Raw genomic sequence first — 25,762 nt, 5'->3', positions numbered from 1 at the left:
ATTCAAAGGGGGCTAGTAATGAGGGCCTACAGTTGAAGGCAAGTGGCCATGGTTATATGCGGCGCATTAATGTATGTAATCTGTTACTGTGTCTATGACAAGACAAGGACATGTAGTGTGCTAATTAAAGGAACCTTTCACTGCTTTCCCCTCAGACACAGGTCATATCTCATTAATGATGGCCTCCGCACGGGGAGTCATTCATTACCATCCAACTGGAGGAAGAGGAAAATGTGGGGATGGAAGGAATTCCTGTGTATGCATGTAATTGTAGTCACTACAAAAGATCGGTAAACCCAATAATTGTCTTCACCGAAAAGCAGGGATGAATGCCAACTAGGCCAACTTAAATTTGTTAGGAATAATATCAAGCAACACTTCCTTGATTTTTTTTTAATTTTTCAAATGAAGGCGAATTTACAAAAAAAAAAAAAAATTAGATGGCAGGTAATTGTCAAGTACGATCCTAGATACAAAATATATCATCATAAAAATAATCCACATCTTTAAAATGCTTTCATCTCTGATTACACACCAAACACAGTCTTGAAAAATAAGAACAGTCGGGCTTGCTCTCCAGATAAGGAGTCATCAATGAAACCAATCCCGCTGTAAGAGGAGAAGGGATGCACAGCTCTGTGGCCGGTGCTTATGCCTGGATGTTCAGTGCACATGGTCGGTCGTAGGGCAACCAAATGGGTCTACACTAGCAGGAATCGATACCTGCCTGCAACCAGAGCATCTTAGTGGCTTGAGTCATATTCCAAGCAAAGGGGAATGTGTTGACCTCTCAGGATAGTCTTAAACCATCTGCATTTTACATGCTGGGCACACCACAAACAAATGGACATGTTCATCCTCGTTCACTTATCGCATGAAAGACCCATCCATTTAAGCGAATGCTACTAACAATTCAAGGAGTTTCTAAAACCTAAAAAGCTAGCCCTGTAACAATATGAAAGCACATAGACATTCTAAGGACACATTCGCCCTATGACAGATCTATGTGCTTAAAGAAAGCTAAGGTTTTCCACCAGTGACACCGTAAGGAGAATAAACAAGTCATACGGACCTGCCTTACAAACAGTGTTTGGTTGCATTTCAGTAAAGCCCGGTTGCTATTGGTTTTCATTTTCAATTTCATTTTGCAGATGCTTTTATAAAACCACTCATGATAAAAAAAATTGATCACTAATGAGGCTCTTTGAGCAGTATGTAAACCAAACTGGTCAGAGAACAAGAATCACAAAAAAGTTCCAGGTGGATCACACAGTTATTATTGCTAAAATGTTTATCGCTTTGTTTTAATCTAATGATGAACCAGTTCCAGATACTAGACTAGAGACCAGTCTTCATTCACAGATAGAGAGAAAACAGAGCAATGAAATTATCATGAGAACTGTAGATGGGCGGGGTACAGCCAAACGATGCAATTCACCATGTGATGCTCTGGGCATGCTTTAGGAGTCGAGTCCTCAGGTGACCGGTGGAGGCGTGCTCGGCAACGGGCCATCATGTGTCTCTGAGCTGGCCTCGGCTCTGTAGGCTCTGAAAATGGGCCTCCCGAAGGATACGGTTGATCTGGTGGTAGGAGACCAGGTTTGTGGGACCGGCCAACTCTGAGGAGTCAGCTGAGCTGAGGGGACTGCAGGGCCCCGGAGCAGTGGGACCTCCCAGACTGTCCACAGTCCATTGACTGCTGCAGCTCCCAACTGCATCTTCTGGACTGCTGATCCCGCTGCTCTCACTGTTGGATGACTGGAGTATAAAGACACCAGATCAATAATGTGCGCATCGAAATGGACAGCTAAATTTATGCAAACTTTCAAAAAAGCTGGGGAAATTCAAATGTCAGTCAATTTAGCATCCAGTAACTGGTTCCAAGTGAATAAACAAACTTATTATCTGAAGGACTACAATATCAAAACCATTCAAGACAGAAGGAATTATTACCACTGGACCAATTTTAAAAACAATGACCAATAATGTCTTACAAAATCTCCTTTAACATGTTGACTTTCCATTTCAACCAAGTGTGCTCCTCGAGGCTGAGCTTTTTATTATCTACAATTTTTTTTAAATATTAAGGAGGATTCCATTAAGTTTTTTCCCCCTAATTTGCAGAAGAAAAAAAAACTTAACTAAGCACAGCTACTATCTTGCTAACTACTTCTTACAGCCTAAATTAAACATAGAGATTGTAATGTATTGTCACCGCCGGGCAAAAGAATGTCTGCTAGACTGCAGGCTGTCACAATGCCCACTGAGGCAAATTTGTGATATTGAGCTACCTAAAAATGTCAATCTCATTCTATCTCTGAGGGATGTCCTTCAGATGTCATATTTTGTTACACAATCCTGTCATCAACATTGAGATTCCTAACAAGAACCTATTACCTAAAACTTCTTACAAAATGAGGTTTGCAATATTTGAGGGGGCATCATTTGAAATCTAGCTTTAGTTTGCTGTTATGACTTTACATTACCAAACAGTTCAATGTGACGAACGTGAGGTAATACTCCATGGTGTCTATTTGTACCTCTGAGTCCCAGGCATCCCGGCCTAATTCGGGAGAGAGAGGATGAGCTCTGCTCAATCTTTTGGCTTGGGGAACCAACTGCCCATTCTCCTCATCAACGCCAGCGCGCTGCCGTTTCCTGATATGGATGAGGGGAAATCAAACATGTAAGAACAAGCATGCCTGGATGTAAAATGCTGCTCCTCACAGAAAACAACCAACGTCCTTGTCGAAGAGATGCAATATAATAAAACTAGACAACCAAATATCAGCATATAGACGGATAATAGTAAAATCAAAAGGTAAATCTAAATTGTGCTGGCTAACCAGGTAGGTGAATGACTCCCAGATGACAAAAAAAAAATCAATATAAAATGGAAACATTACACCAGCGACACTACACTGCTCTGTAGCTGACCTTGCTATGGAGGGGTAAGAGGGACAGGCATTTCCCTCTGAAGAGAGATAAAACATCACCAACAAGCACGAAGCCTGAACATGGCGTTAAGACTTAACATCAAGCATTAGAAATTCAAACTATCATTTTTGATCTGTGACTATAACGTCTATACGCGCTGCGAGTGCGCGTGACACAATTCTATCGACGCAGCGGTTACAAAATATCCTCTTGCGGCCCAAACGTTTAGCTAACACAGGCTATCGTGCTCCCGCGTGGAATCTTAACATTCACGTTGTCAAGATGTAACCAGATAAGTGTGGAGGACCTCACCTGTTTTCAGTCAACATATGACGAAGTCAAACGCATGAATCTCAATAAGCGGACGTTGAACTTATGTCAGCCGGTTTGCAGGCCCCGACAGACGCCGGCCTAGTCTGCGGAGCTACGTCGACTGTGTTTGTGCAGCCCCAAATATAACAAATTACAAATGTGCCTCAACGGGCTGTGCAGCAAAACAACATCCTGTCCTTAGACCCTCGCATCGGACAAGAAACCCCCCCCCCAAATAAATCCCCTTTAACAGGGAGGAAAAAAGCAGAACTAGCGTTAACCGGCTAAATATCGCAGACAACGTTATGCTAGCGTTAACCGGGGTGGCTACCCTGACGAAGGTTAACGGGTGGCCGTCGTTAGCTAAACCGAGACTGTAAACGGACGGCTCGTTGATCGTCGGACGAGGAAAGAGACGACCCGGGCGGCGGGCGACTTGGGCTAAGCTAGCAGCTCCGCCACAGACGACGTGACGCTACTGGGTCACAACCAGCTAGCTAACGCTAGCCGGAAACAACAGAGCTAACACTAGTTAGCTCCCACGGCTAAATGCTAAGTCGCGCTGCACTTGACTCTCCCAACGTTGCTGTTTTGTCTTGTTTGTTTTTCCAAACATAGCCCGGCGGTAAAGTGAAGACCCCCGTACGCCTTTGACGCGTTACAAGTGCTAAATTAAAGAAACCCCCGTGCTGTCTGAGCTAGCGTTAAGACCGACGATTTGTCTATGGGTCGGCTCAGCCTCGGCTGCCGTACACCCGTCAAAGGCAGCTGTCGTGTTTACAGCGCTCCGCGCTTGCGCAGTGCGTCCACAACCGCCGCCGCTGCAGACGCCAAGAAAGTGGCATGGCTGCCTGCACAGTAATTTAGCCTTTTTTCGCCGTGTCATCGAAATGCGATTGTGTGTGTTTCTATGAAATGGCACCGCGTGACGGCTCCCATCGCAAAAGTTTTACTCAATTGCAAATGGAAATTCCCGCGGCAGTGTCGCTCGCCCTGACGTGTTTATTTCCCCCCCCCCCCCCCCACAAGATGTCACTGCTCGAAATATAATAATTCAGCACGCCTTCCCTCGATCCGATATATAAGTAAGCGGGGCGCTTGCTGCTGACGTTTCAAATGGACACGTGTTTAGTACAGCAGATCTGGAAAGCTATTAGCAGCAGTAGACCATTAATCGCCCCGCCATTTGCAAGCCGTATGGCAGAAAACACGCGACTGGGTCGGCTCAAATGTCCCAGCCCATGATAACCTTAAAGACATATAACCTATATGTACACCAGTGGCGCCCCCTAGGGGTGGCCAGGGGTGGCCATGGCCACCCTGATACTATCCCAGCCTCCCCCCCGCTGCCCCCCTCCAGCCACGAGTCGAATATGCAGAATATGCTTCTGATTATGCAGAATATGCTTCTATCTGATATTTTCATTTTTCATTTCTGGACATTTGCAATATAACAATGAATCGTTTAACATGTTACAATATATACAGATACATAACACATTCAAACAGAATTGTTGTGGAACTCAAAATGTTAACTGTACTGGTATTAGTCTATGCACATCAGCTATTTAGTAACATTAACTGTCAAAAAAAGAAAAGAAAAAAGAAACCAAAGTATTTCAGTATGCGATTCCTTAACTCTCATACTGACAGTTTTCAACTAGCCTATACAGTACACTGCAACAGCATAATATAATTCCTGAAATTCAGTTATGGCTTTTGGTTTTGGTGTGCCACCCCAAGATTTTCAGTGGCCCCATTTGGCCACCTCCTATGAAACATTTCTGGGGGCGCCACTGATGTACACCCCAAACAGTGCTTAGCTGCCCCTCAGAGAGATATATCCCATTTTACTGGACGGGCGCGAAAGAGAACCCGGAAGTCGCAGAGTGTAACGCACTATCCAGCCAGCCAATAGTGTCAAACCGCCTCCGCGAATGAGTCAGGCGAAGGAAGGAGGCGAGATTAACAGGGATTCACGGCAGCGGTCCCACTATAATAAAGGAAAATAATAATAAAATAAAAAAAATGGGCAGCACCGACTCCAAACTGAACTTCAGGAAAGCCGTGATACAGCTGACAACCAAAACACAGGTATTTCTATTTCTATTGAACAGGGATTAAAAGAAAAGGAGGGGAAAAAGAAGAAGAAGAAGAGGTTAGGACTCTTGACGGGGAGCGCACCGTATATTGTGTTGCGACAGCATCACCGGCGGCGGCATATGGGCTCGCGGTGGGGGAAGAACCAGCGCGTCATACCTGTCGCAAATTATAAGGAAAACGGGCAATCGTGGAATAATAACGAAGCAGATCCATTACGCGGCGTCACGCCGTCTCCAGATAAACCAGACGTGCTTGGCACCGTCACATACAAACCGCGACGCGTTAGATAACCGCCGACTCTGTAAACAAGGAGGTTGTTATTGTGTGGCGGCCACCAACCAGACGTCCCCCCCCCCCGCGGCCTTATCGTGTTTAGAGACACGCAGGGCGGCGATGCGAATCAGCAGCCCGCCGGTGACTTCGCTTTAATCAGAAAATGACAAGCGCTCCCAGATGCGGCAGGTGGACTGTGTGTGTGGAGGAGGAGGAGGTCCGTGTTTCCGGTTTGGCGTTGCGTTTGCAACGCAAATCATCTGCTATGATGGATATGCGCTGCTGCTTGCAAGACAAAACATATTGCATTTATTGTTATGACTAAAAAAAAGGGAAGGTCGATATCTAAACAGAATAATAATCCGCCAACATCTACCCAGCGAAATCCCCCCCCAGGCTTTTTTGTATTTGAGATCTGATGGAAATAAAATGCGCCACTTTTGCGTAGATAAACAAGGCGGAGGGCGTATCATGCAGTGTCAACATTGTTTTCTCTCCAGCCAGTGGAGGCCACAGACGACGCCTTCTGGGACCAGTTCTGGGCAGACGCCACCACTACGGTGCAGGATGTTTTTGCACTGGTGCCAGCTGCAGAGATAAGGGCTGTTCGAGAAGAGTCCCCCTCGAACCTGGCAACCCTCTGCTATAAGGTAAGTGTCCTGGTATGGAATGGGTGTTTTTTTTTTTTACGCATGCGTCGATAAAACGCTCTGATCGTGCAGCAACAGCCGGCGAAGAAAGTCTTGTTATGAGACACGAGACGTTGCTGTGAAACCGTTTCAGCTCGTTTAAAGAGCTTTTGCGGGGGCTTCTGTCAGCAAGTCAGCAGGCTCTTTGCTTGTAGCCTGCAACTTCCCCTCCCTCCCTTTCCCTTCCCGTCTCCAGCTCCCTGCTTCCTTTTGAAGCCGCCTAATCAGAAACCAAACAGACATGCAGGGGGGCTTGCATCTCCATTAAAGAAATCCTTGAAGCTGAGTTGGTTCGAGAGTGTTTGTGTCCCGCTCCAGACAGTCGCTGCAGTATACAGTTGCTTATATAGACGTCATTAAATATTGTTTGAAAAACAAAATGTGCGTTGGTTAATTCCGTGTGCGCATGTGCATGTGTGTGTGTGCCTCTAGGTTTGTATGTTTACATGCTCAACAGATGCCTGTGCTCTCACACGCACCTCATCTCACGGTAGCATTTCCTCCCTCTCTCCTCTCAGGCTGTGGAAAAGCTGGTACAGGGGGCAGAGTCCGGCTGCCCCACAGAGAAGGAGAAGCAGGTGGTGCTGAACTGCACACGTATTCTGACCCGCATCTTGCCCTATATCTTCGAGGATCAGGACTGGAGGGGCTTCTTCTGGTCCACTGTGCCCGGTGCTGGACGGGCCGGGGTGAGCGGGGAGAATAAGGGGGCCCTATGTGGCTGGTTATGTAATCCAGTTAGTGACCTAACCAGTCAAGACACACATTCTGATCTCGCTCAACACTGAAAATCTGAACTTTAACTGATGTTAAAGCCCTGAACATTATGCGGCTGTTTTTTTTTAAAAAATATTTGTCCGACATGTGTTTCCTTTAATGTAAGTCTTCAGTGTCGTGCACTTGCAAAAATGCATCCGCTTCTCGGGTTTCTCCTCGCACCAGTGTTATTATGACCTTTACATGAGCCTCTGGTGATGTGGGTTGATCCCTTGATCATTTCAGTAACAGGTTTCCTCATTCCAGCAGTGGCGTAGTTGCCATTTCCTTCTTCCCTGTCTGAAAAAGACGAGGAAAGAAAAGTTATGGCAGTTCTTGCTTTGAAATACATTTGGGAGCCATGAACTCGATTTCATCATTTGACCTTTTGAGATTGTTGTTGTTTCCCCCCCCCCTCTGCGGCCTGGATCCCAAAGCAGGATCACTGAAGATAACTGGATAACTGCCGAGTAAAACCCGGCGTTCCCTCAAATCTGCAACGTGGTGGACTCAGTGTCGTTGTTTAGCTAACTCAGTCATCCTGCTTTGTGACACAGGCCCCTGGATTGGTGATTGAATCTAGCTCAAGCCCCTCCCACTTAGCCTTCCTTTCTCTCTCCCTGTCTCCAGACCGATGAGTTGGACGATGATGACGGCGCTCGTCCGCTGGCCGAGTCGCTGCTCTTGGCCGTGGCTGATCTGCTGTTCTGCCCGGACTTCACTGTGCACAGCCACAAGCGAGGCCCGGTGAGTTCCTCATGAGCTCTCGCTCTGCACGCCGCCGCACCAGCTTCGTCACTTCTTCCCCTTCCGGCAGAAGTAATACGTTTTGAGTTAGTGCTGGACAATATCGAATATATTATCATGATAATCCTCGGTAATGGCGGCACGGTGGCATAGTGGTTAGCACAGTCGCCTCACAGCAAGAAGGTGCTGGGTTCGAACCCCGGGGTTCTCCAACCTTGGAGGTCATCCCAGGTTGTCCTCTGTGTGGAGTTTGCATGTTCTCTGTGTGGGTTTCCTCCGGGTGTTGTGGTTTCCTCTCACAGTCCGAAGACATGTAAATCAGGTGACTCGGCCGTACTAAATTTTCCCTAGGTGTGAATATGTCGGCCCTGTGATGGACTGGCAGCCTGTCCAGGGTGTCTCCCCGTCTGCCGCCCAGTGACTGCTGGGATAGGCTCCAGCATCCCCGCGACCCTGACAGCAGGATAAGCGGTTTGAATAATGGATGGTTGGATCCTTGGTAATTTTACATGATATCAATATGTCTAATGGTATCTGTTTACATATGCAAAATAGCTTGTTTAGGAACCCACTGATGCTCATCACATTCAACTGTTTGGTAATGGAAAGTGGAATATCAAACCAAAACTAGTTTTCAAACGATACCCCCGTCAAATCTTTCAGAACTCATTTTGTGAGAAATTTTAGGCACCATATTCTCATTACCATTAAGTTACACTGCAAAACTCTGTATCACGACATGACAATATCTTGAGTCTCATCCCCATTCAAAACCATTGAAAAACAGTATACTGAATTATTGCCGAGGCTTAGCTTGAGCTCAGATGTCATCTTGCAAAACATGCATTGCAAGGTCTTTACGTTTCCTCAAGTTCCGCTCTAATTTTTCTGCACAAAGGTGAAGAAAGATTTTCTTTCTTCAAACACCGTTTGCTTCCTCCTGGAGTAAATTGTCCAACCTAACCTGTCAGCCGACTTTAGCCGAGACAGATGGTAGGTAGAGATCTCCTACAGACTGTCGGGGCACTGCTCTCACCAGCGGGAGCTCCCCGCCACTAATTGGCAAGGACATTCTACATGAAACCGACTTCTTGTAGCTCAAAATGAAGCCCTCTTTGAGGAAAAGCCTCAGCTTTTTCCACCCCGTGTAGCCTTGAGGGTAGCTGACAAAAAGCATGCAAAAAAAGCGTAGGCAAATATTTGCAATATCATTAAGGGCGCACGAAGCGGTAGGTAAGTGCAATGGCAATTAATTTAATTTCTTTCCCATTTGAACAACTTGAATTAGATGTCTTTGATACCCCATTCAGGACTCGGTGGAGGATATGCATTCCATAGACAGCTGTGAATACATCTGGGAGGCAGGGGTTGGCTTCGCACAGTCCCCCCCTCTCAATTACATCCATGACTTGAATCGGTGAGTCAGGAGTCTGTGCCCGCGTCCTCTCACCTTGACTTCAGACCTCATCTCTATGCCTTTCACACGGTTTTCTTTCCCCGGCCACCCCCGCGTCGGCCTGTCTTGTCATCCCCAGGACAGAGCTGCTGAGACTGTTGTTGACGTGCTTCTCCGAGGCAATGTACCTGCCTCCTTCGCCGGACAACAACATACTCAATCCCTGGGTCACTTTCTTCTGCTCCACAGAAAATAGGTGAGAGGAGCACACACACACACACACACACACACACACACACACACACACACACACTTATATATATATATATATATATATATACATATATATATACCAAGTCACTCTATACTTGTGAGGACCCCCTCATTGACTTAGACTCATTCCCTAGCCCTTAACCCTAACCTTAACCACATGCCTAACCTTGACCCTTACCCTGACCTTAACCTAATCCTAATTCTAACCTTAATCCTAAAACCAAGTCCTCTCCCTAAAACGGACCCCTTTCCATACGGGGACCCATAAAATATGCCACAAGGTAGGTGGTTTCAGGTTTTTCTATTCTAATGGGGACATTTGGTCCCCATTAGGATAGAAAAACCTGGTAGACACACACACGCACATGCACACACACACACACACACATACATACATACACACACACTCACAAACAAACAACTTATCAAAGCAATTCTCCAGCAAAATGTTGAAATGCATAACAGAAAATATACATGGGAAAATGTGTTTCATATGCTACATCATTATTTAAGCAACAGAAGGGGGTCCCGTCATTATCCACCACAACGTTTCTGCAAACGCAAATTTTTCTCCGTTTTTTTCTCTTTAGTTCTCTTTAATTGAGGTGAAAATTATTTTTTTTGTTACAATAATCATGTGCCTTTTTCATTGAAACCTTCTAGTTTGATGCCTTAAAATACATACAAATTATGTGGAAAGAAACTCGGCTACGGACACGTAGAATCGATCCTCTATGTGTCCCTTACCTGCTCTTGATACTGAAGTTCAGGTTTTCACCGTGAAATATGCACACACTAGGAACTTGGCACAATGCTCAGCATAAAGACACGAGCTCATGAACACATCACCACAAACACCTCAAAGTCAAAGAAGAGCCGGGAGCGTTGAACGACGGCAACAGCAACGCGCGGCGGCGGCCCTCCGCGGCACCATCCTGGATCTCAATGTGACATCTTTGTTCCAGGCATGCCCTGCCTCTGTTCACATCCCTGCTCAACGTGGTGTGTGCCTATGACCCAGTTGGCTACGGCATCCCGTACAACCACCTGCTCTTCTCCGACTACCGCGAGCAGCTGGTGGAGCAGGCCGTTCAGATCCTCATCGTCACGCTGGAGCATGAGGGAGGGGTGGCCAACCGCCCCCACTCCCCATCCAACATAGAGGAGCAGGAGGTAAGAGGAAAAGCCCAAATATCACGAAAGCTCCAAATCAGATATTGAATTCAGTATTCAGCTTAGCAGTAAGTTGTGGGATGGACTACAAGATATGAACTGTAAACTATTAAATTTCTCTCTCTCTCTCTCTCTCTTGCTCCCTGTTGGCACAGTCTATTGGACCCGATAACCTTTTCGTGAATTATTTGTCCAGAATTCACAGAGAAGAGGTATGTCTCTCGTGTTTTCAGTGACACACACACAGATTATGCTGTGGGATGGCTCCCGTCACCCCATCCCCATTCTTGCGTCTCCCTTTTTGCAGGACTATGACTTTGTATTGAAGGGCCTAGCGCGTCTTTTGACCAACCCGCTGACCCAGACCTATCTGCCTAACTCCACCAAGAAGATCCAGTTCCACCAAGAACTCTTGGTGCTCCTCTGGAAACTCTGCGATTTCAATAAGGTTCGAGAAGCTCCTAAATTGTTGTACTAGGGTTGGGCGGTGTCCACCGCTGTAGCCAGCTATGAGGTCACTGAGGTCAGTAATTTTTGTCCCTCTCAGGCTGACGTTTTACATTATAAGTGTATGTGGATGAACGTGATTTTATTTTGTGAATGAAAGGGTTCTGGCATCATTATAAATCCCCCTGCCGACGCATCTATCAGGCTAATGTTAGCCTAGCTTAGGCAGAACCGTCAGCTAATCTGGGCGAACTCTCTGTAGGCCCTATGGTTGTATCAATCCGCCAAGCAAGACTTATTTCAGCCAATCAGAACGTCTTCCTGTGTGATAAGCGATGGTGTTTCGGTCACATCTGATAGTCAGCGGGAGAAGAACAACGACAGCCTACCAGCAGCGACCAACATAGTGTCTACTAGCTAGTGTCCTCTTCTTCGAAAACCAAAACATGGTCACTCACCCTAGGTAAATATTGACGCTACATGTTTACCATGTTCACGTATAGTCTGTTGAACCGGTCCGTATGGGCTACCCAACTCGGTACATGCTCTTTGACTCATCTGAATTTTCACACATTTCCAAACTATTCAGCTATAATGCACTACACCCTTGTCTACAATTAGCAATTAGGCTAACAAGCTAATTAATCAGAACACTTGCCTCAAGTTGTGTGTGTGGCGAAAACAATGATAATGACGTCAATGAATAATCATAGGCAGTCAGATTATGTCATAGTTACTTATTTTATTTACTTATTTATTTTAGGAAATAGTCAAGATAGAAAAAAAATTCCAGAATATTTTAAATTAGCTGTCCTAAAAGCCGGATTTGCTGTTCGTAGGTTACATTGTGAGCCACATGCATTAAAAAAAAACATCACCAGAATGCAGGGAATTACGTGTCTGAAATTCAAATTTTTCAGAGAAAAAAATCAAAAAGTGCAAATGTACAGCTGTAAAATAAACCCACTCTACTTACGCTTCTGGACCTCACTTAAATTTTGCCCTGGCTACGGTCCTGGCAGCATCCATTTTCCACAGCATCAAACCATTCCCTGATATTACCAGGGCATATTGGTATATTACCAGGGTATATGGGTATATGACCAGGGTGTATGGGTGTATTATCAGGGTACATGGGTGTATTACCAGGGTAGATGGGTATATTACCAGGGTATATGGGTGTATTACCAGGGTACATGGGTATATTACCAGGGTATATGGGTATATTACCAGGGCATATTGGTATATTACCAGGGTATATGGATATATTACCAGCGTATATGGGTATATTACCAGGATATATGGGTATATTACCAGGGTATATGGGTATATGACCAGGGTGTATGGGTGTATTATCAGGGTACATGGGTGTATTACCAGGGTATATGGGTATATTACCAGGGTATATGGGTGTATTACCAGGGTACATGGGTATATTACCAGGGTATATGGGTATATTACCAGGATATATTGGTATATTACCAGGGTATATGGATATATTACCAGCGTATATGGGTATATTACCAGGATATATGGGTATATTACCAGGGTATATGGGTATATGGATAGATTACCAGGGTATATGGGTATATAGGTATATTACCAGGGTATATGGTGGTACCTTCGCAACAGGGGGCGCTTTGAGGGGGATGCCAGGTTCATTGGTGCAACGCTGTGTGGATGGTTAATTTTCAGATGGCAACACAAATTCATGCAGCGGCTGTCTTGAAACCAATCTCACAGATCACTTCATCCAAATTTGCTGGCTTTCCCTGTTCATATGGTCGGAAACCGTACAGAGAAGGGCGGCACGGTGGCCCAGTGGTCAGCGCTGTTGCCTCACAGCAAGAAGGTCCTGGGTTCGAACCCCAGGCCGTCCCAGGTTGCTTTCTGTGTGGAGTTCGCATGTTATCCCCGTGTCTGCGTGGGTTTTCATCCGGATCCTCCGGTTTCCTCCCACCATCAAAAAGACATGCATGTTAGGGGTAATACTCCTGTCTGTGCCCCTGAGCAAGGAGATGATGAAGAACCGGAGTTGGTCTCCGGGCGCTGCAGCGGCCCACTGCTCCTAGCTACACGGCTAGGGAGGGGTTAAATGCAGAAAAAGAATTGCCCCACGGGGATTAATGAAAGCAGTAAAAAAAAAAAGATGAACGGTTCATATGTACCTACGTGTCACACCCCGAAATTCACATATAAAGGGACACTTTTGTGATTTTCTGACCGAATCGGCAGGGGTGCAGCGTTATAGCCGTGAATAGATGGACAGTTAGCCTACAGTTTATTAGACAGATGTGACACAGGAATTGTATGGCTGTTTAACTGAATACCGTCGTTATTTTTCAGTGTCCCAGGTTATTGTATTACCCTTATACTGCTCAACCCTGTTATACATAGTGTAACGTGCATGGATAAGTAGACACGCTGGCCGCCGACTCGCGGGTCCGACCCCTTTAGTCGAGCGGTTAGCGATGTCTCCTGCGGTGCGGGCGATACGGGTTCGCCTCCCGGCCGCGGCACTTCCTGCGGTTGCGTTGTCCCCCCCCCCCCCGAATTCGCTACAATGTATCCCGACATGTAGTTGTTACAAACTCAGACATCTGTATTCAGCGCTGTTTGTTTCCATGCTCCCCTGGCAGAAGTTCCTGTTCTTCGTCCTGAAGAGCAGCGACGTGCTGGATATACTGGTGCCCATACTCTTCTACCTGAACGATGCGAGGGCCGATCAGTGTGAGTAGACTTTGTATTAAGACGTTTCATAACGCAAAGACGCCCCGGCTACGCGCGTGCGTTCGTCGCGTCTTGACGCGGTACTCTCCGGTTGCAGCCCGTGTCGGACTCATGCACATCGGCGTGTTCATCTTGCTGTTGCTGAGTGGGGAGAGGAACTTTGGCGTTCGTTTGAACAAGCCCTATTCACTCCACGTGACCATGGACATTCCTGTGTTCACGGGGACCCACGCCGACCTGCTGATAGTGGTGAGACTCCTTCATACCTGAACGCCGATGCCGCCAGTGTTTGCCCGTTTCGAAACCCTCGGCCGTGTGTACCCTGGCTCTCTTGTTTGTTTTGTAGGTGTTCCACAAGATAATCACCAGCGGCCACCAGCGTCTGCAGCCGCTGTTCGACTGCCTGCTCACCATTATTGTCAACGGTGAGTAGTTCTGGCTCCACCAGCTGGCCCACGGGGATCGGTTGGGTTTTCAACATCGGATTTTAACAGCGCAGAATCAGCCGACTCAAAACAAAGCAGGGGGCGTCCGGGTAGCGGAGCGGTCCGTTCCGTTGCCTACCAACACGGGGATCGCCGGTTCGAATCCCCGTGTCACCTCCGGCTTGGTCGGGCGTCCCTGCAGACACAATTGGCCGTGTCTGCGTGTGGGAAACCGGGTGTGGGTATGTGTCCTGGTCGCTGCTCTAGCGCCTCCTCTGGTCGGCCGGGGCGCCTGTTGGGGAGGAGGGGGAACTCTGGGGAATAGCGTGATCCTCCGACGTGCTCCCCTGGTGAAACTCCTCACTGTCAGGTGAACAGATGCGGCCGGCGACTCCACATGTATTGGGGGGAAGCGTGCGGTACGTCTGCAGGCCTCCCCGGATCGGCAGAGGGGGTTGGAGCAGCGACCGGGACGGCTCGGAGGAGTGGGGTAATTGGGCCGAGAGCAAGTTTTATTGTATTCAATGAAGACTAGATATTGCCCTTTTTTTTCATTAGACTCACTTTCAATCCATGCTTCTTGACCATGGTCCCCTCATTCCAGTGTCTCCCTACCTGAAGAGCCTGTCCATGGTGGCGGCAAACAAACTGCTCCATCTGCTGGAGGCATTCTCGACCAACTGGTTCCTCTTCTCTGCATCCCAGAACCACCACCTGGTGTTCTTCCTGCTCGAGGCGTTCAACAATATTATCCAGTACCAGTTTGACGGTGAGCGATTACATTTCGGTGTCCCGTGTAGTCGAGTCATGTTGCAGGGTGATTTCTATCGATTGTCATTTTTGCAAACACAAAGGCTTTCACTCTACATCAGGACACGCCTAACATCTGCTCCTATGACTCTTTCACCCGCTTGTGCACGGACAGGAAATTGCAACCTGGTGTACGCCATCATCCGCAAACGTAACGTGTTCCATCAGCTGGCGAACCTGCCGTCCGACCCCGCCTCCATCCAGAGGGCCCTGCAGAGGAAGAAGAAGTCGCCGGACGTAATTTCCCGCACCAGCTCTCAGGAGACGGTCTCCATGGAGGGCTCGCACCCCGCTGTGCCTGCAGAGCCCGGTACACTCAAGGCCAGCCTTGTAGCGATGCCAGGTACAGCGCCTCCCCTCGCCGTCCGGATGTCATTGTTTAAACGTCCGAGAGCGGTTGAGTGTTTGAAAAATGTAAGGAGGTCGTTCATTTTTTCTACTTTGCGGATGTGTGAATTTTAATGGTCCGCAGGCATTGATAAGCTGACGGAGAAATCCCAGGTGTCAGAGGACGGAACCATGGTGTCAATTCCCAAGGCAGACTGCCCACACACTATCCAGTCAGACCCAAGTGGCAACGCTGGGACCAGCGACACCGAGTCAAATTCAGGCAGAGACAATGAAGTAAGTGTGTGTGTGTGTGTCTTCATGCATGCTCAATAATCCAGGTAAGAAAGTCAGAGACAGAAAGTTGAATCAGCTCACCTGGACACAGCGTTTATTGGGATTTCGTCACTCACCTGACTTCTTCAGTCTCAACTGACTGCAGGTATCCCCCACCCTTATGAACAATACAGTGGCACAACGACCCAAAACAACAATCGGTTTCGTGTGCAAATAGGCGTGACCATCAACTAGCGTTTCAATGCCCCCCCCCCTCAGTTCAGGGATGGTCATTTCCTTTTCACATAGATGAGCGACTGTATGGTTTATGAGGGTGGGGATACCTGCAGTCAGTTGAGACTGAAGAGGTCACTTAGAGGAGTGGTGAAACGTTTCTGTCAGTAAACGTTGTGTGCAGATGAACTGATTCACCTTTCTGTGACTGTCTTACCTGGGTTATTGAGCATGCATCAAGGCATGGAGTTACAGTGGCCATGTGTACTATTCCCAGAGGATTAGGGAATGGCTGCAATCTCAGCATTGTAAAATGGTGACAATGTACTCTTAGCCCCCCCCCCCTCAGTTCAGAGATGGTCGTTCCCTCTTCACATAGATGGCCTCTTTGACGCCCCCATTCAAACCAGCGTTCCTCCCTATCAAGGAGGTGCTCATCCTCCTCCTTAAAAGAGTGGGTACTGGCCTGTAGATGGTGTAGACTGGGGAGTCCTGGCCTGGCGTGTTAGCTCTCCTGTGTTGTGCCATCCTCTTGGCCAGCATCTGTTGGGTTTCCCTGATGTACAAGTCATGGCAATCCATCCTCCTGGCACTTAGCAGTGTACACTATATGGCTCTGTTTGTGCCGGGGGGACCCGATCCTTGGGGTGGACCGATTTCTGGTGCAGCGTGTTTTGGGGTTTGAAAGCAACTGGGATGCGGTGTTTGGAAAATATGTGTCTCAACTGTTCCGTCACTCCCGCCGCATACGGCACCACCACTGGCTTATGCTTGGACAGCTGTTGTCCTCCTCGACAGAGGAGAAGGGAGGAGAAGTTTGTGTGTCTGTGTGTGTGTGTGTTTAATTACATGTAAGTGTATATATTATATGTTTTGTTTTTTTTTTAACCACACAAGGATGTTTTCTACACTGAGGCTGAAATGGAGAGGAGGCGTTTGTCAACTGCATCGTCGACATCTTACTGGGCTCCGACACCAGAATGGGTCAGAATATGTTGTTGCCTTCAGTTTTCAATACACGCTTTTGCTTTCTTAGAACTGTTTCAACCCTTCGGAAGTGTTGTCGTTGTTGTCGTTGATATTGTTGTTGTTGTCGTTGTTGAAAGACACATTTCCTGTGACAGGTTCTCTCTTGGAAGTGTAAGCTCCCCCTGCAGACCATCATGCGCCTGCTGCAGGTGCTGGTCCCCCAGGTGGAGAAGATCTGCATCGACAAGTAAGCAAACATCCCGGGCTCCCGTATCCACCTCCAACCTCACCCCCCGAGTGCCACTCCGTATCACATGACAGTCACAGTTGCGGCGGGCCCTTCTAATTTAGGGGAAGTGTACAAAAAAAAAGAAAAACTGGTAACTGTGGGATGCCCTCGTCATTACGTCCACCGAAAGCAGGATGTAAATGTTGCCATGGCTCCCGGTGAACACCCCGCTCCGCTGCGTTGGTGCTCATTTGCTGTTTGTGTGCTTATGAAATGCAACGATATGCAGTGAAAGAAGACGCCTGCAGGCTATATATATATATATATATATATATTTATATATTTTTCATTGCAATCATGTTTGTGCGGGGGGGGTTGGAATTTTGCCCCGTTTTTCTCCCCAGTTGTACTTCCGAGTCATCCCGGTCGCTGCTCCACCCCCTCCTCCGATCCGGGGAGGGCTGCAGACTACCGTATGCCTCCTCCGATACATGCGGAGTCACCAGCCGCTTCTTTTCACCTGACAGTGAGGAGTTTCACCAGGGGGACGTAGCGCGTGGGAGGATCACACTATTCCCCCTCCTCCCCCCGAACAGGCGCCCCAACCTACCAGAGGAGGCGCTAGTGCAGCGACTAGGACACATACCCACATCGGGCATCCCACCCGCAGACACGGCCAATTGTGTCTGTAGGGACGCCCGACCAGGCCGGAGGTAACACGGGGATTTGAACCGGAGATCCTCGTGATGGTAGGCAACGGAATAGACCGCCACGCCATCCAGACGCCCAGTGTCATGTAGTTTTGAACATTATTGATATTCAATGCACACAAGTTACTCCTGAGAGCCAGCAGTCTGGCTTTCAATAGTAATTGCAATTTTTGGCAAAAACAGGAGGTTTCAGTAGCCTAACGCTTTGGTTGAAGTCATTGGCGGCACAGTGGCGCAGTGGTTAGCGCTGCCGCCTGACAGCAAGAAGGTCCTGGATTTGAACCCCGGCGTTGTCCAACTTTGGGGGGGTCATCCCAGGTCCTCCTCTGTGTGGAGTTTGCACGTTCTCCCCGTGTCTGCGGTGGGTTTTCTGCGGGTGGTCCGGTTTCCTCCCACCATCCAAAAAAGAAACGTGCATGTTAGGGTTAGCAATCCTGTCTGTGCGCCTGAGCAAGGCAGTGGGAAAAGACCTGGAGTTGGTCCCGGGGCGCAGCATGAAGGCGGCAGCCCGCTGCTCCTAGCTACACATAACGGAAACTTAATAACGTATGGTAAAGTCAAAGTTCAAATCACGCATCATCGGTTTGGTTCATTTTATTTGACGACTGGCGACACGACCCATCTCATTCCAGTCCTTCGCAGAGATTTGACTGCTCGGCTCATCTTGGCGGAGCATATTTGCATTTCATTTAGCTTTACTTATTATTTGATTTTATTTCTTGGGGGTGGGGATGACGGGATGGGGGCGCGGGGGGGGGCATGCACAGGGCTGGCGCCTAGGGGTTACTCCTACAGTCTGTGGCAAGTCCAGTAAATTATAATGGGGAGCGAATGCCATGGCTTTCCTTCCATGATCCCCTTGATCATGGAAGGAAAGCCATAATAACCACGCCATATGAATTGCAGGCTTTATTTTATTTCACGGCCAGTGAAAACAACTGATGTAGTCTCCCAAGTTTTGCAGTAGGCCAAAAGTTGACTCAGTGTGATAATGTAGGCACACGTAGCAAGGACGGGATTCACATACCGCTTCAGAGTGACCTAAAACATCCATCCATTATCTGAACCGCTTATCCTGCTCTCAGGGTCGCGGGGATGCTGGAGCCTATCCCAGCAGTCATTGGGCGGCAGGCGGGGAGACACTCTGGACAGGCCGCCATCACAGGGCCCACACACACACACACCCATTCATTCGTAGGGGCAATTTAGTATGGCCCATTCACCTGACCTACATGTCTTTGGGCTGTGGGAGGAAACCGGAGCCCCCTGAGGAAACCCACGCAGACACGGGGGGAACATGCAAACTCCACACAGAGGACGACCCGGGACGACCCCACCAAGGTTGGACTACCCCGGGGCTCGAACCCAGGACCTTCTTGTTGGGAGGCGACCGCGCTAACCACTGCGCCACCGTGCCGCCTATGACAAAACATAAAACCCAGATTGACTACTACTTCTCCCGGGCTACCAAGCAATCCCCTGTAAATCCACCCGTATAAAAACCGTACGATATTACATCAGCTGGGTTTTTTCAGCTCTCCACGTCCATTAAAGGATAGTCACATTTCATTAGGCTGCACTGATGTAGACTCACTGACGAAGAGCACTTCCCCTCCGCCCTCGGCGCTTTGGGAGGAGGCTTCACGCCAACGTGCACACAGAAGTGGAGTGCGTAGGGGTAAAATATAGAGGATGGTTTGGAATTGGCTCTCTGTTTTGTGCAGAATGACCACAGATTTACTGGACCGAGGATGCCTCGGTAAATCACTGAACACAATGACTTAACTTAAAATAACTTGTTATGCATCCAGGTGGCGTGGCGGTCTGTTCTGTTGCCTACCAACACGGGGATCGGTGGTTCGAATCCCCATGTTACCTCTGGCTTGGTCAGGCGTCCGTGCAGACACAATTGGGCGTATCTGCGGCTGGGAAGCCGGATGTGGGTGTGTCCTGGTTGCTGCACTAGCGCCTCCTCTGGTCGGTCGGGGCACCTGTTCGGGGACGAGGGGGAACTGGGGGGGAATAGCGTGATCCTCCCACACGCTACGTCCCCCCGGTGAAACTCCTCACTGTCAGGTGAAAAGCGGCTGGCGGCTCCACATGTATCGGAGGAGGCACGTGGTAGTCTGCAGCCCTCCCCGGATCGGCAGAGGGGGGTGGAGCAGCGACCGGGACGGCTCGAAAGAGTGGGCCGGATACAATTGGGGAGAAAAGCCACCTTGTCAAACTTCTACTTCCCCTGCAGGGGCTTGACAGATGAGTCAGAGATCCTGAAGTTTCTGCAGCACGGCACGCTGGTGGGTCTGTTGCCAGTCCCTCACCCCATCCTCATCAGGAAGTATCAGGCCAACGCAGGCACGGCCATGTGGTTCCGCACCTACATGTGGGGTGTCGTCTACCTGCGGTGAGTGAAAAGTAAAAGCTGTCCTGCAAAAAAAGAAAGTATTGTATGTAATATAGTACACCCTACTCAACAGATACTGTGATCCGATTGTTTTGTTTTGTAGCAATGTGGACCCTCCTATCTGGTATGACACCGATGTCCGCCTCTTTGAGATCCAGAGGATGTAGAGAGGAAGTTGGATGACTAATTAATAACGGGACTGGTCGGCTCCAGGCTTCCTGCTCCCGTTGGTATCCGCTGGTTCCCCAGTATGACTCACTGTGTTCAACTTGCCTCGTAATCATCATTCTAACGCCCCCCCCCCCCCCCCCAACACCTCCACCTTGGGTAGGAGGTTCATGTCCACGTGTGGGCTGGTTTTAGCTCCCAGTCTGACGGGGGACCTTGAGGAGGCTATGACTGAATTATCTCTTGTGTTTTGTAAGTTTCCTCAGACTTGGAAGACCGCAGAATGTCCGCCCAACCGAGATGGCCGGCGTGCGCACAACAGGTTTTGTCTGCTCGTCCCGACAGTGTAGAAGCGACTGTAAAATTGTTTAAAACCTCTCTCGAGGCTCGAGTATTTAGAGGTATGATTGATGATTCCTTATAGAGGCTCAAGACATATCCGATGAAACAAATGTTTTACATTTTCTGTGGTCATAAGTATTTACCATGCTTTAAGATGAAATCTGACTCCGTAATCTTCGGTCATGTATAGTTGTAGTTTGTGACGGGGCAACTTTGCAGGACTTGAGATGGAGAGATATTTAAAAACAGACTAGACGATGTTTTTATGTATATACGATTGTCTCAAAACGGCACCTCAGTTGGATTATGCTGTATATACCGCGCTTGATGTCGATAGTATTTTCCTTAAATTATCTTAAATATATATTTGAATGCACTTATCTTGTGTTACAGTACCAAAGTGTGGGCTTGAGTGTGCTTTAATGGGAAATTTCAAACATGACTCCATAAAATTTTTATCTTACTGTCCGAGTTAATGCTATTACTGGCGTGCGTTATCCCGATTTGTTTTATCGCTCAAGTTTCGTAAGAACGACCTGAAACTGATTCTTAAGGGGAAAAAAAAAATCAAATCAAGCCATGGCAGATCACTTACATTATGTGCACAACTCTGCTTGACCAGAATAGGATGGCATCATTAGATTTTTTTTTTTGTGGTGCTCAGTCACAACTCCAGTGTTGGCTAAATTACCATTATATTTCTGATATCCTATAGGAGGCGGCGCGGTGGCCTCACAGCAAGAAGGTCCTGGGTTCGAGCCCCGGGTAGTCCAACCCTCGGGGGTCGTCCCGGGTCATCCTCTATGTGGAGTTTGCATGTTCTCCCCGTGTCTGCGTGGGTTTCCTCCAGGGGCTCCGGTTTCCTCCCACAGTCCAAAGACATGTAGGTCAGGTGAATCGGCCGTACTAAATTGTCCCTAGGTGTGAATGTGTGTGGGCCATGTGCTGGCCTGGCGGCCTGTCAGGGGTGTCTCTCCGCCTGCCGCCCAATGACTGCTGGGATAGGCTCCAGCAGTCCCCGCGACCCCTGAGAGCGGGATAAGCACTTTGGATAATGGATGGATAGGAAGAAAACAGCCGCCTCATATTTTCCTCATGCTGCAAATACCTTTAGCTATGTGTGTTTTACTACAGAGCACTGCTGTGCTTAGTAAAGCCCTCTCGTCTTACCAAATAAATTAGTAAATGAAATAAAAAAAAAATCCCATGCACATCTGACACATACACGCGGATATAGTTTGGTATGTTGTTGCAGCCTCCCCGAGTCTCGGATTGTCTTTGCCCCCGATAAACCCAGCAGCATAAATCTGGCATGCACTGGGGCAATAAATTCCCAGCCGTTGTCAGGGCGCTCACTGATGGAATAGAATAGCTCCATTGTGGCCCTCACAGCAGTGGTGGGAATTTGGTGCATCAAGTATTTAGCTGTATCATCAAACTAACCATGTTCCGCCATAGTTGTAACATGCAATATACGTCGCTCTAACGGGCAACTCAAGTTTTTATTACAAGCCATAAAATCAGATGACCCAACTTATGTAACAGAATGTGGGAAACGATGACCAAGACATGTGCAACACCCGAGTTAGGTTCTATTGAATATTGCATTTTAAAAAAAAAATAGAGAAGGTAAACTTATAATACTGCAAACATTGATATACATGATTTGCGATACAGCTGATCTAAGACATTACGTATAATTCCAAGAGGCTGGCCACTGAGTGCATGCGGTAGAATATTCCAAAGGGCAGTCCAATATTCACGATGGCAGCCCACATGGTGAATTTGTAGAACTTTATCTCAACCGAATGGTCAAACTGAGGACGAGCACCAAAGGCAGGCATAATCCAGAGCTGTCAACGAGGGGGTGGAGGGAAAAATCAACATAAGAAAAATGTATGCATGTGTCATTAATTCTGCTTGGGTTAAAACATAGGTAGGACTTACAATGGCGTTGGCCAGAAGCAGAAATAAACAGACTTCCTTCAGTGCTCTTCTCTTACAGCTGAGCCTGTCTTGAGTCGAAGTGAAGTTGTTCCTGGGCTTATTGTTCTTCAAGATAACGCTCATCTCTGTATGACTCTGCAAAGCGTGACCACTTACGTGCAATTCTGCCTCTTGCACCGCACGGAGGGGCTCCCGATGGAGGCCCTCGATGATGAAGAAGTTTTGCAGGCCGAGCTGGACAACAGTCAGGATGGCCCAGGCCAAGTTCAGGGCATTCAAGTGGCCCTTAGCGCCGGTTGCCACCACGGCCACAATGGTGAAATAGCTGATGATGAACTGCCCTATCGAGGCTCCGACCAGCAGCCCCACATCCAGGCTGCGTGTAGGGTTCTTCTCAGACACGCGCTCTCTCTTGTCCAGCCTGTAGATGGCGCAGCCGACCACGGTGGAGACAGACATCAGGCTCACGATCACAATGTTCATTATGAAGTGCATCATCAGCGCATTGTTGATCTTCTCCTGGTTCTCTTCTACCACCTCCACTTCATACACTATGAAGGTTGCCAAGCCCGCCAAGACCAAAAGAATCCCTGCAACAGGCCCCACATACATGTGCTTCAGGCAAAACTTGGTGTTGCGGTGGCTGTGGTCCTCCACAACCCGACCAACATTATGCCACATAACATAGGCCATGGCAGAGGCGAACAGACTGTACTCGATGTTGAAAGGGTACAGGTAGAAGTAGGCCTCTTTGAAGAGGCTACACGAAGAGTGGCTGCACTTACACTTGTCATCTCCATAGCCGGCTGAAACAAGTATCGGAGGTTGGAGGTCACTCATTAAAATGGGTGTTGCTTTTGAAAGAGCAACTTTCCTCTGCACAACTGCATTGATTAATAGTGGTGTGGAGCTGTAGTACCTCTGTACATGCTGCGTGTGACGTTGGCATTCTCAGGGATTTCAGTTTGATGAACTGACTCTTCGGTAACCGCCGCCATCCACAACACCAAGTTAGTGGAGAGAGTTACCGCGAGGCCATATCTGAAAACAAACAATGAAGAAAAAAAAGAGGATACCGCATCTGCAGTAAGGCTAGAGAAAGCCGCAATTGTGTTTTCAGGCTGGTTTTACCTAGTGAAATTCTTGTGTAGCTGCACACAGTCCTGTGCATGAATCCATAGGAAGTATGTCTGAAACACATGCATTTCATAAATTTCCAAAAGTTGCCCTCGACTTCTAGCCGGAAGACCACCGTTATACGTAAAATACTCAAATACAGTGTTGTAGTACACCAACCTGAACAAATAAAAATACAGCCTGCACAACGGGAAAGGCGACTTTCACGGGAGAATCGCAGTGGATGTAGCCCACATAGTTGGCAATCTTAAAAATGTCCATGATGAGACTGAGCACACCAAACAGGACAAGCCCAGCTGCAAGACAGATGTTTCATCTCATTTAAATGTACCGCCTCTCAACCTCAAGGGGAAGTTACACTTCAGTTTACACTCAACTCTGTGCTACCGAAGCTTCCGTCTCACCTCTGAGCCACACAGGTCCTGCATGGCTGTCTTTCAGCGGGAGAGCTTGGTTTTTCCGGTAGGTGATGATGGAGTAGAAGACCATCCAGAGGATGGTCAAGAGGAGGAGGATGATGAGGAAGATTTGTCGGTGGACAGTGGTGATGGCGACGCTGTTGAAGGCACTGCCACTGACTAAAGCGCAACCCAGGAGGAGAATATTGACACACATGATGCCGGACAACAGCCACCCACCACCATTGTAGGCCCTCTCCCTGACTGCCTCGCTGCCTTGGAGGTGTTGGACGCTTTCCATCTGAGCTGCCGTTTCAATGTTGGACGGGTGGACCTCCATAGCCCTCTCTTCGTTACGCGTCTTCCTAAAAAAATCAATAAATATACACTTATAGAGGCATGCATAAGACTTGCCCTTAGAAAAGAGACAAGTTTACTTTACCTCAGTGCATTTGTATTAGCTCTCTTTTAAAAACAAAATAAACAAGTGTACTTTTATTTTTGCATTTGCTGTACTTGCAAAAGGCAAACTTGAGACTAGCATACGGAAACTTTGCTTGGGCTTGAATACTTTTGAGTACAACATGCATTATTTGTGCAAGTCAGCTTAAGTAAACATGTCAGTGCAAACAGTATACGGGTGTACTTTAAGTACACCTCTATAAAACCACAAAAGAGGAAATTCACATGTTTTGCTATATTTGCCATTTCCTTGTTTTCATTGTCTCAGTAGTCCTTACGTTGTTCCACCATATATATATATATATATATATATATATAAGTACACTATATAAAAATATACTTAAAGGATACCATTTTTTGCCGTAAGGGAAACTTAAGCATACAATTCCCACTGAGTCCCACTTCACCCATACAAAAACAATGGCACCAAAACCACCTTAACAGTTTCAAACCCACTTCAGACCTTTACCTGGAGAAGAGCTCGTTGCAAGTGCGGAACATCTCTCGAGCTCACTTCCACCCGGTCCCTGAGGACCGGATGAGGGTCCAGCTGGAGAGGTGGACAACACGGGGGACTACCCACACCGCTTTACATTTAAAACAACAACATGGCAAATATAGCGAAACGTGAATGCATCGCCAGATGTTGTGGAAAAAACCGTCTAGTTGTACAACACGCACCCTCCCAGCGGATCCCGACTCGCTGCACGCCGCAAGATGCGATGACATGAGCAAACCAGGTGCAATCAGTTTTAACTAATTGGGCATTTCGCCACACACCCTCAAGGGGAGCTGCGCGTCGCTTTTTTTTTTGGAGTCATAACCGACCTGCTGCTCCCGATTTACAAGTCTGTAAACTGACGCCCATTTGACAGCGTTCCAGAAGTGTTGTCTCCCGGACGGCTCTCCGCCTCAGGCCCTGCGTTGAGGCGCGACAGGCCCGAGAACAGCCTTGAGTTTGAGGCGTGCCGGTGTAACGGTAAATTCCGTTGACCGGCGAAAATTGTGACCCTGTTGTTGTCCTGAGCGCACGGCGAGCAACGCCTCACGGCCGTCGCTAGATGGCGGTGTTAAAAGGACGACCGCCC

General features: G+C 47.9%; 3 protein-coding genes across 3 annotated transcripts; 1 reads left to right on the top strand and 2 right to left on the bottom strand.

Annotated features, from left to right (window-relative positions):
* Positions 1-384: 384 nt before the first annotated feature.
* LOC130119059 (uncharacterized) lies at positions 385-4,037 on the bottom strand. The gene is made up of 3 exons (XM_056287448.1): positions 3,250-4,037; positions 2,541-2,658; positions 385-1,758 (listed from the first exon to the last, which is right to left on the bottom strand). Exons 1-3 carry the CDS (start codon positions 3,264-3,266, stop codon positions 1,513-1,515), a joined length of 381 nt encoding a protein of 126 aa, XP_056143423.1. The 5' UTR covers positions 3,267-4,037; the 3' UTR covers positions 385-1,512.
* On the top strand, positions 3,974-21,197 carry hid1a (HID1 domain containing a). The gene is made up of 19 exons (XM_056288441.1): positions 3,974-4,107; positions 6,083-6,275; positions 6,833-7,003; positions 7,701-7,817; positions 9,128-9,234; positions 9,353-9,469; positions 10,452-10,659; positions 10,815-10,871; positions 10,967-11,107; positions 13,746-13,836; positions 13,934-14,085; positions 14,183-14,261; positions 14,866-15,030; positions 15,187-15,414; positions 15,544-15,695; positions 16,806-16,892; positions 17,033-17,124; positions 20,062-20,220; positions 20,324-21,197. The coding sequence occupies exons 1-19, from the start codon at positions 3,974-3,976 to the stop codon at positions 20,385-20,387; spliced, it is 2,514 nt and encodes an 837-aa protein (XP_056144416.1). The 3' UTR covers positions 20,388-21,197.
* Positions 21,198-21,367: 170 nt separating this feature from the next.
* Positions 21,368-24,594, bottom strand: LOC130119614 (proton channel OTOP2-like). The gene is made up of 6 exons (XM_056288169.1): positions 24,219-24,594; positions 23,974-24,110; positions 23,809-23,867; positions 23,605-23,718; positions 22,678-23,512; positions 21,368-22,583 (listed from the first exon to the last, which is right to left on the bottom strand). The coding sequence occupies exons 1-6, from the start codon at positions 24,550-24,552 to the stop codon at positions 22,413-22,415; spliced, it is 1,650 nt and encodes a 549-aa protein (XP_056144144.1). The 5' UTR covers positions 24,553-24,594; the 3' UTR covers positions 21,368-22,412.
* Between the last annotated feature and the right edge of the window lie 1,168 nt (positions 24,595-25,762).

The sequence above is a fragment of the Lampris incognitus genome, chromosome 10, assembly GCF_029633865.1.
Source record: "Lampris incognitus isolate fLamInc1 chromosome 10, fLamInc1.hap2, whole genome shotgun sequence".
NCBI classification, from domain to species: Eukaryota; Metazoa; Chordata; class Actinopteri; order Lampriformes; family Lampridae; genus Lampris; species Lampris incognitus.
The sequence above is the reverse complement of the archived record's forward strand: the minus strand, read 5'-3'. Positions and strand labels throughout refer to the sequence as shown.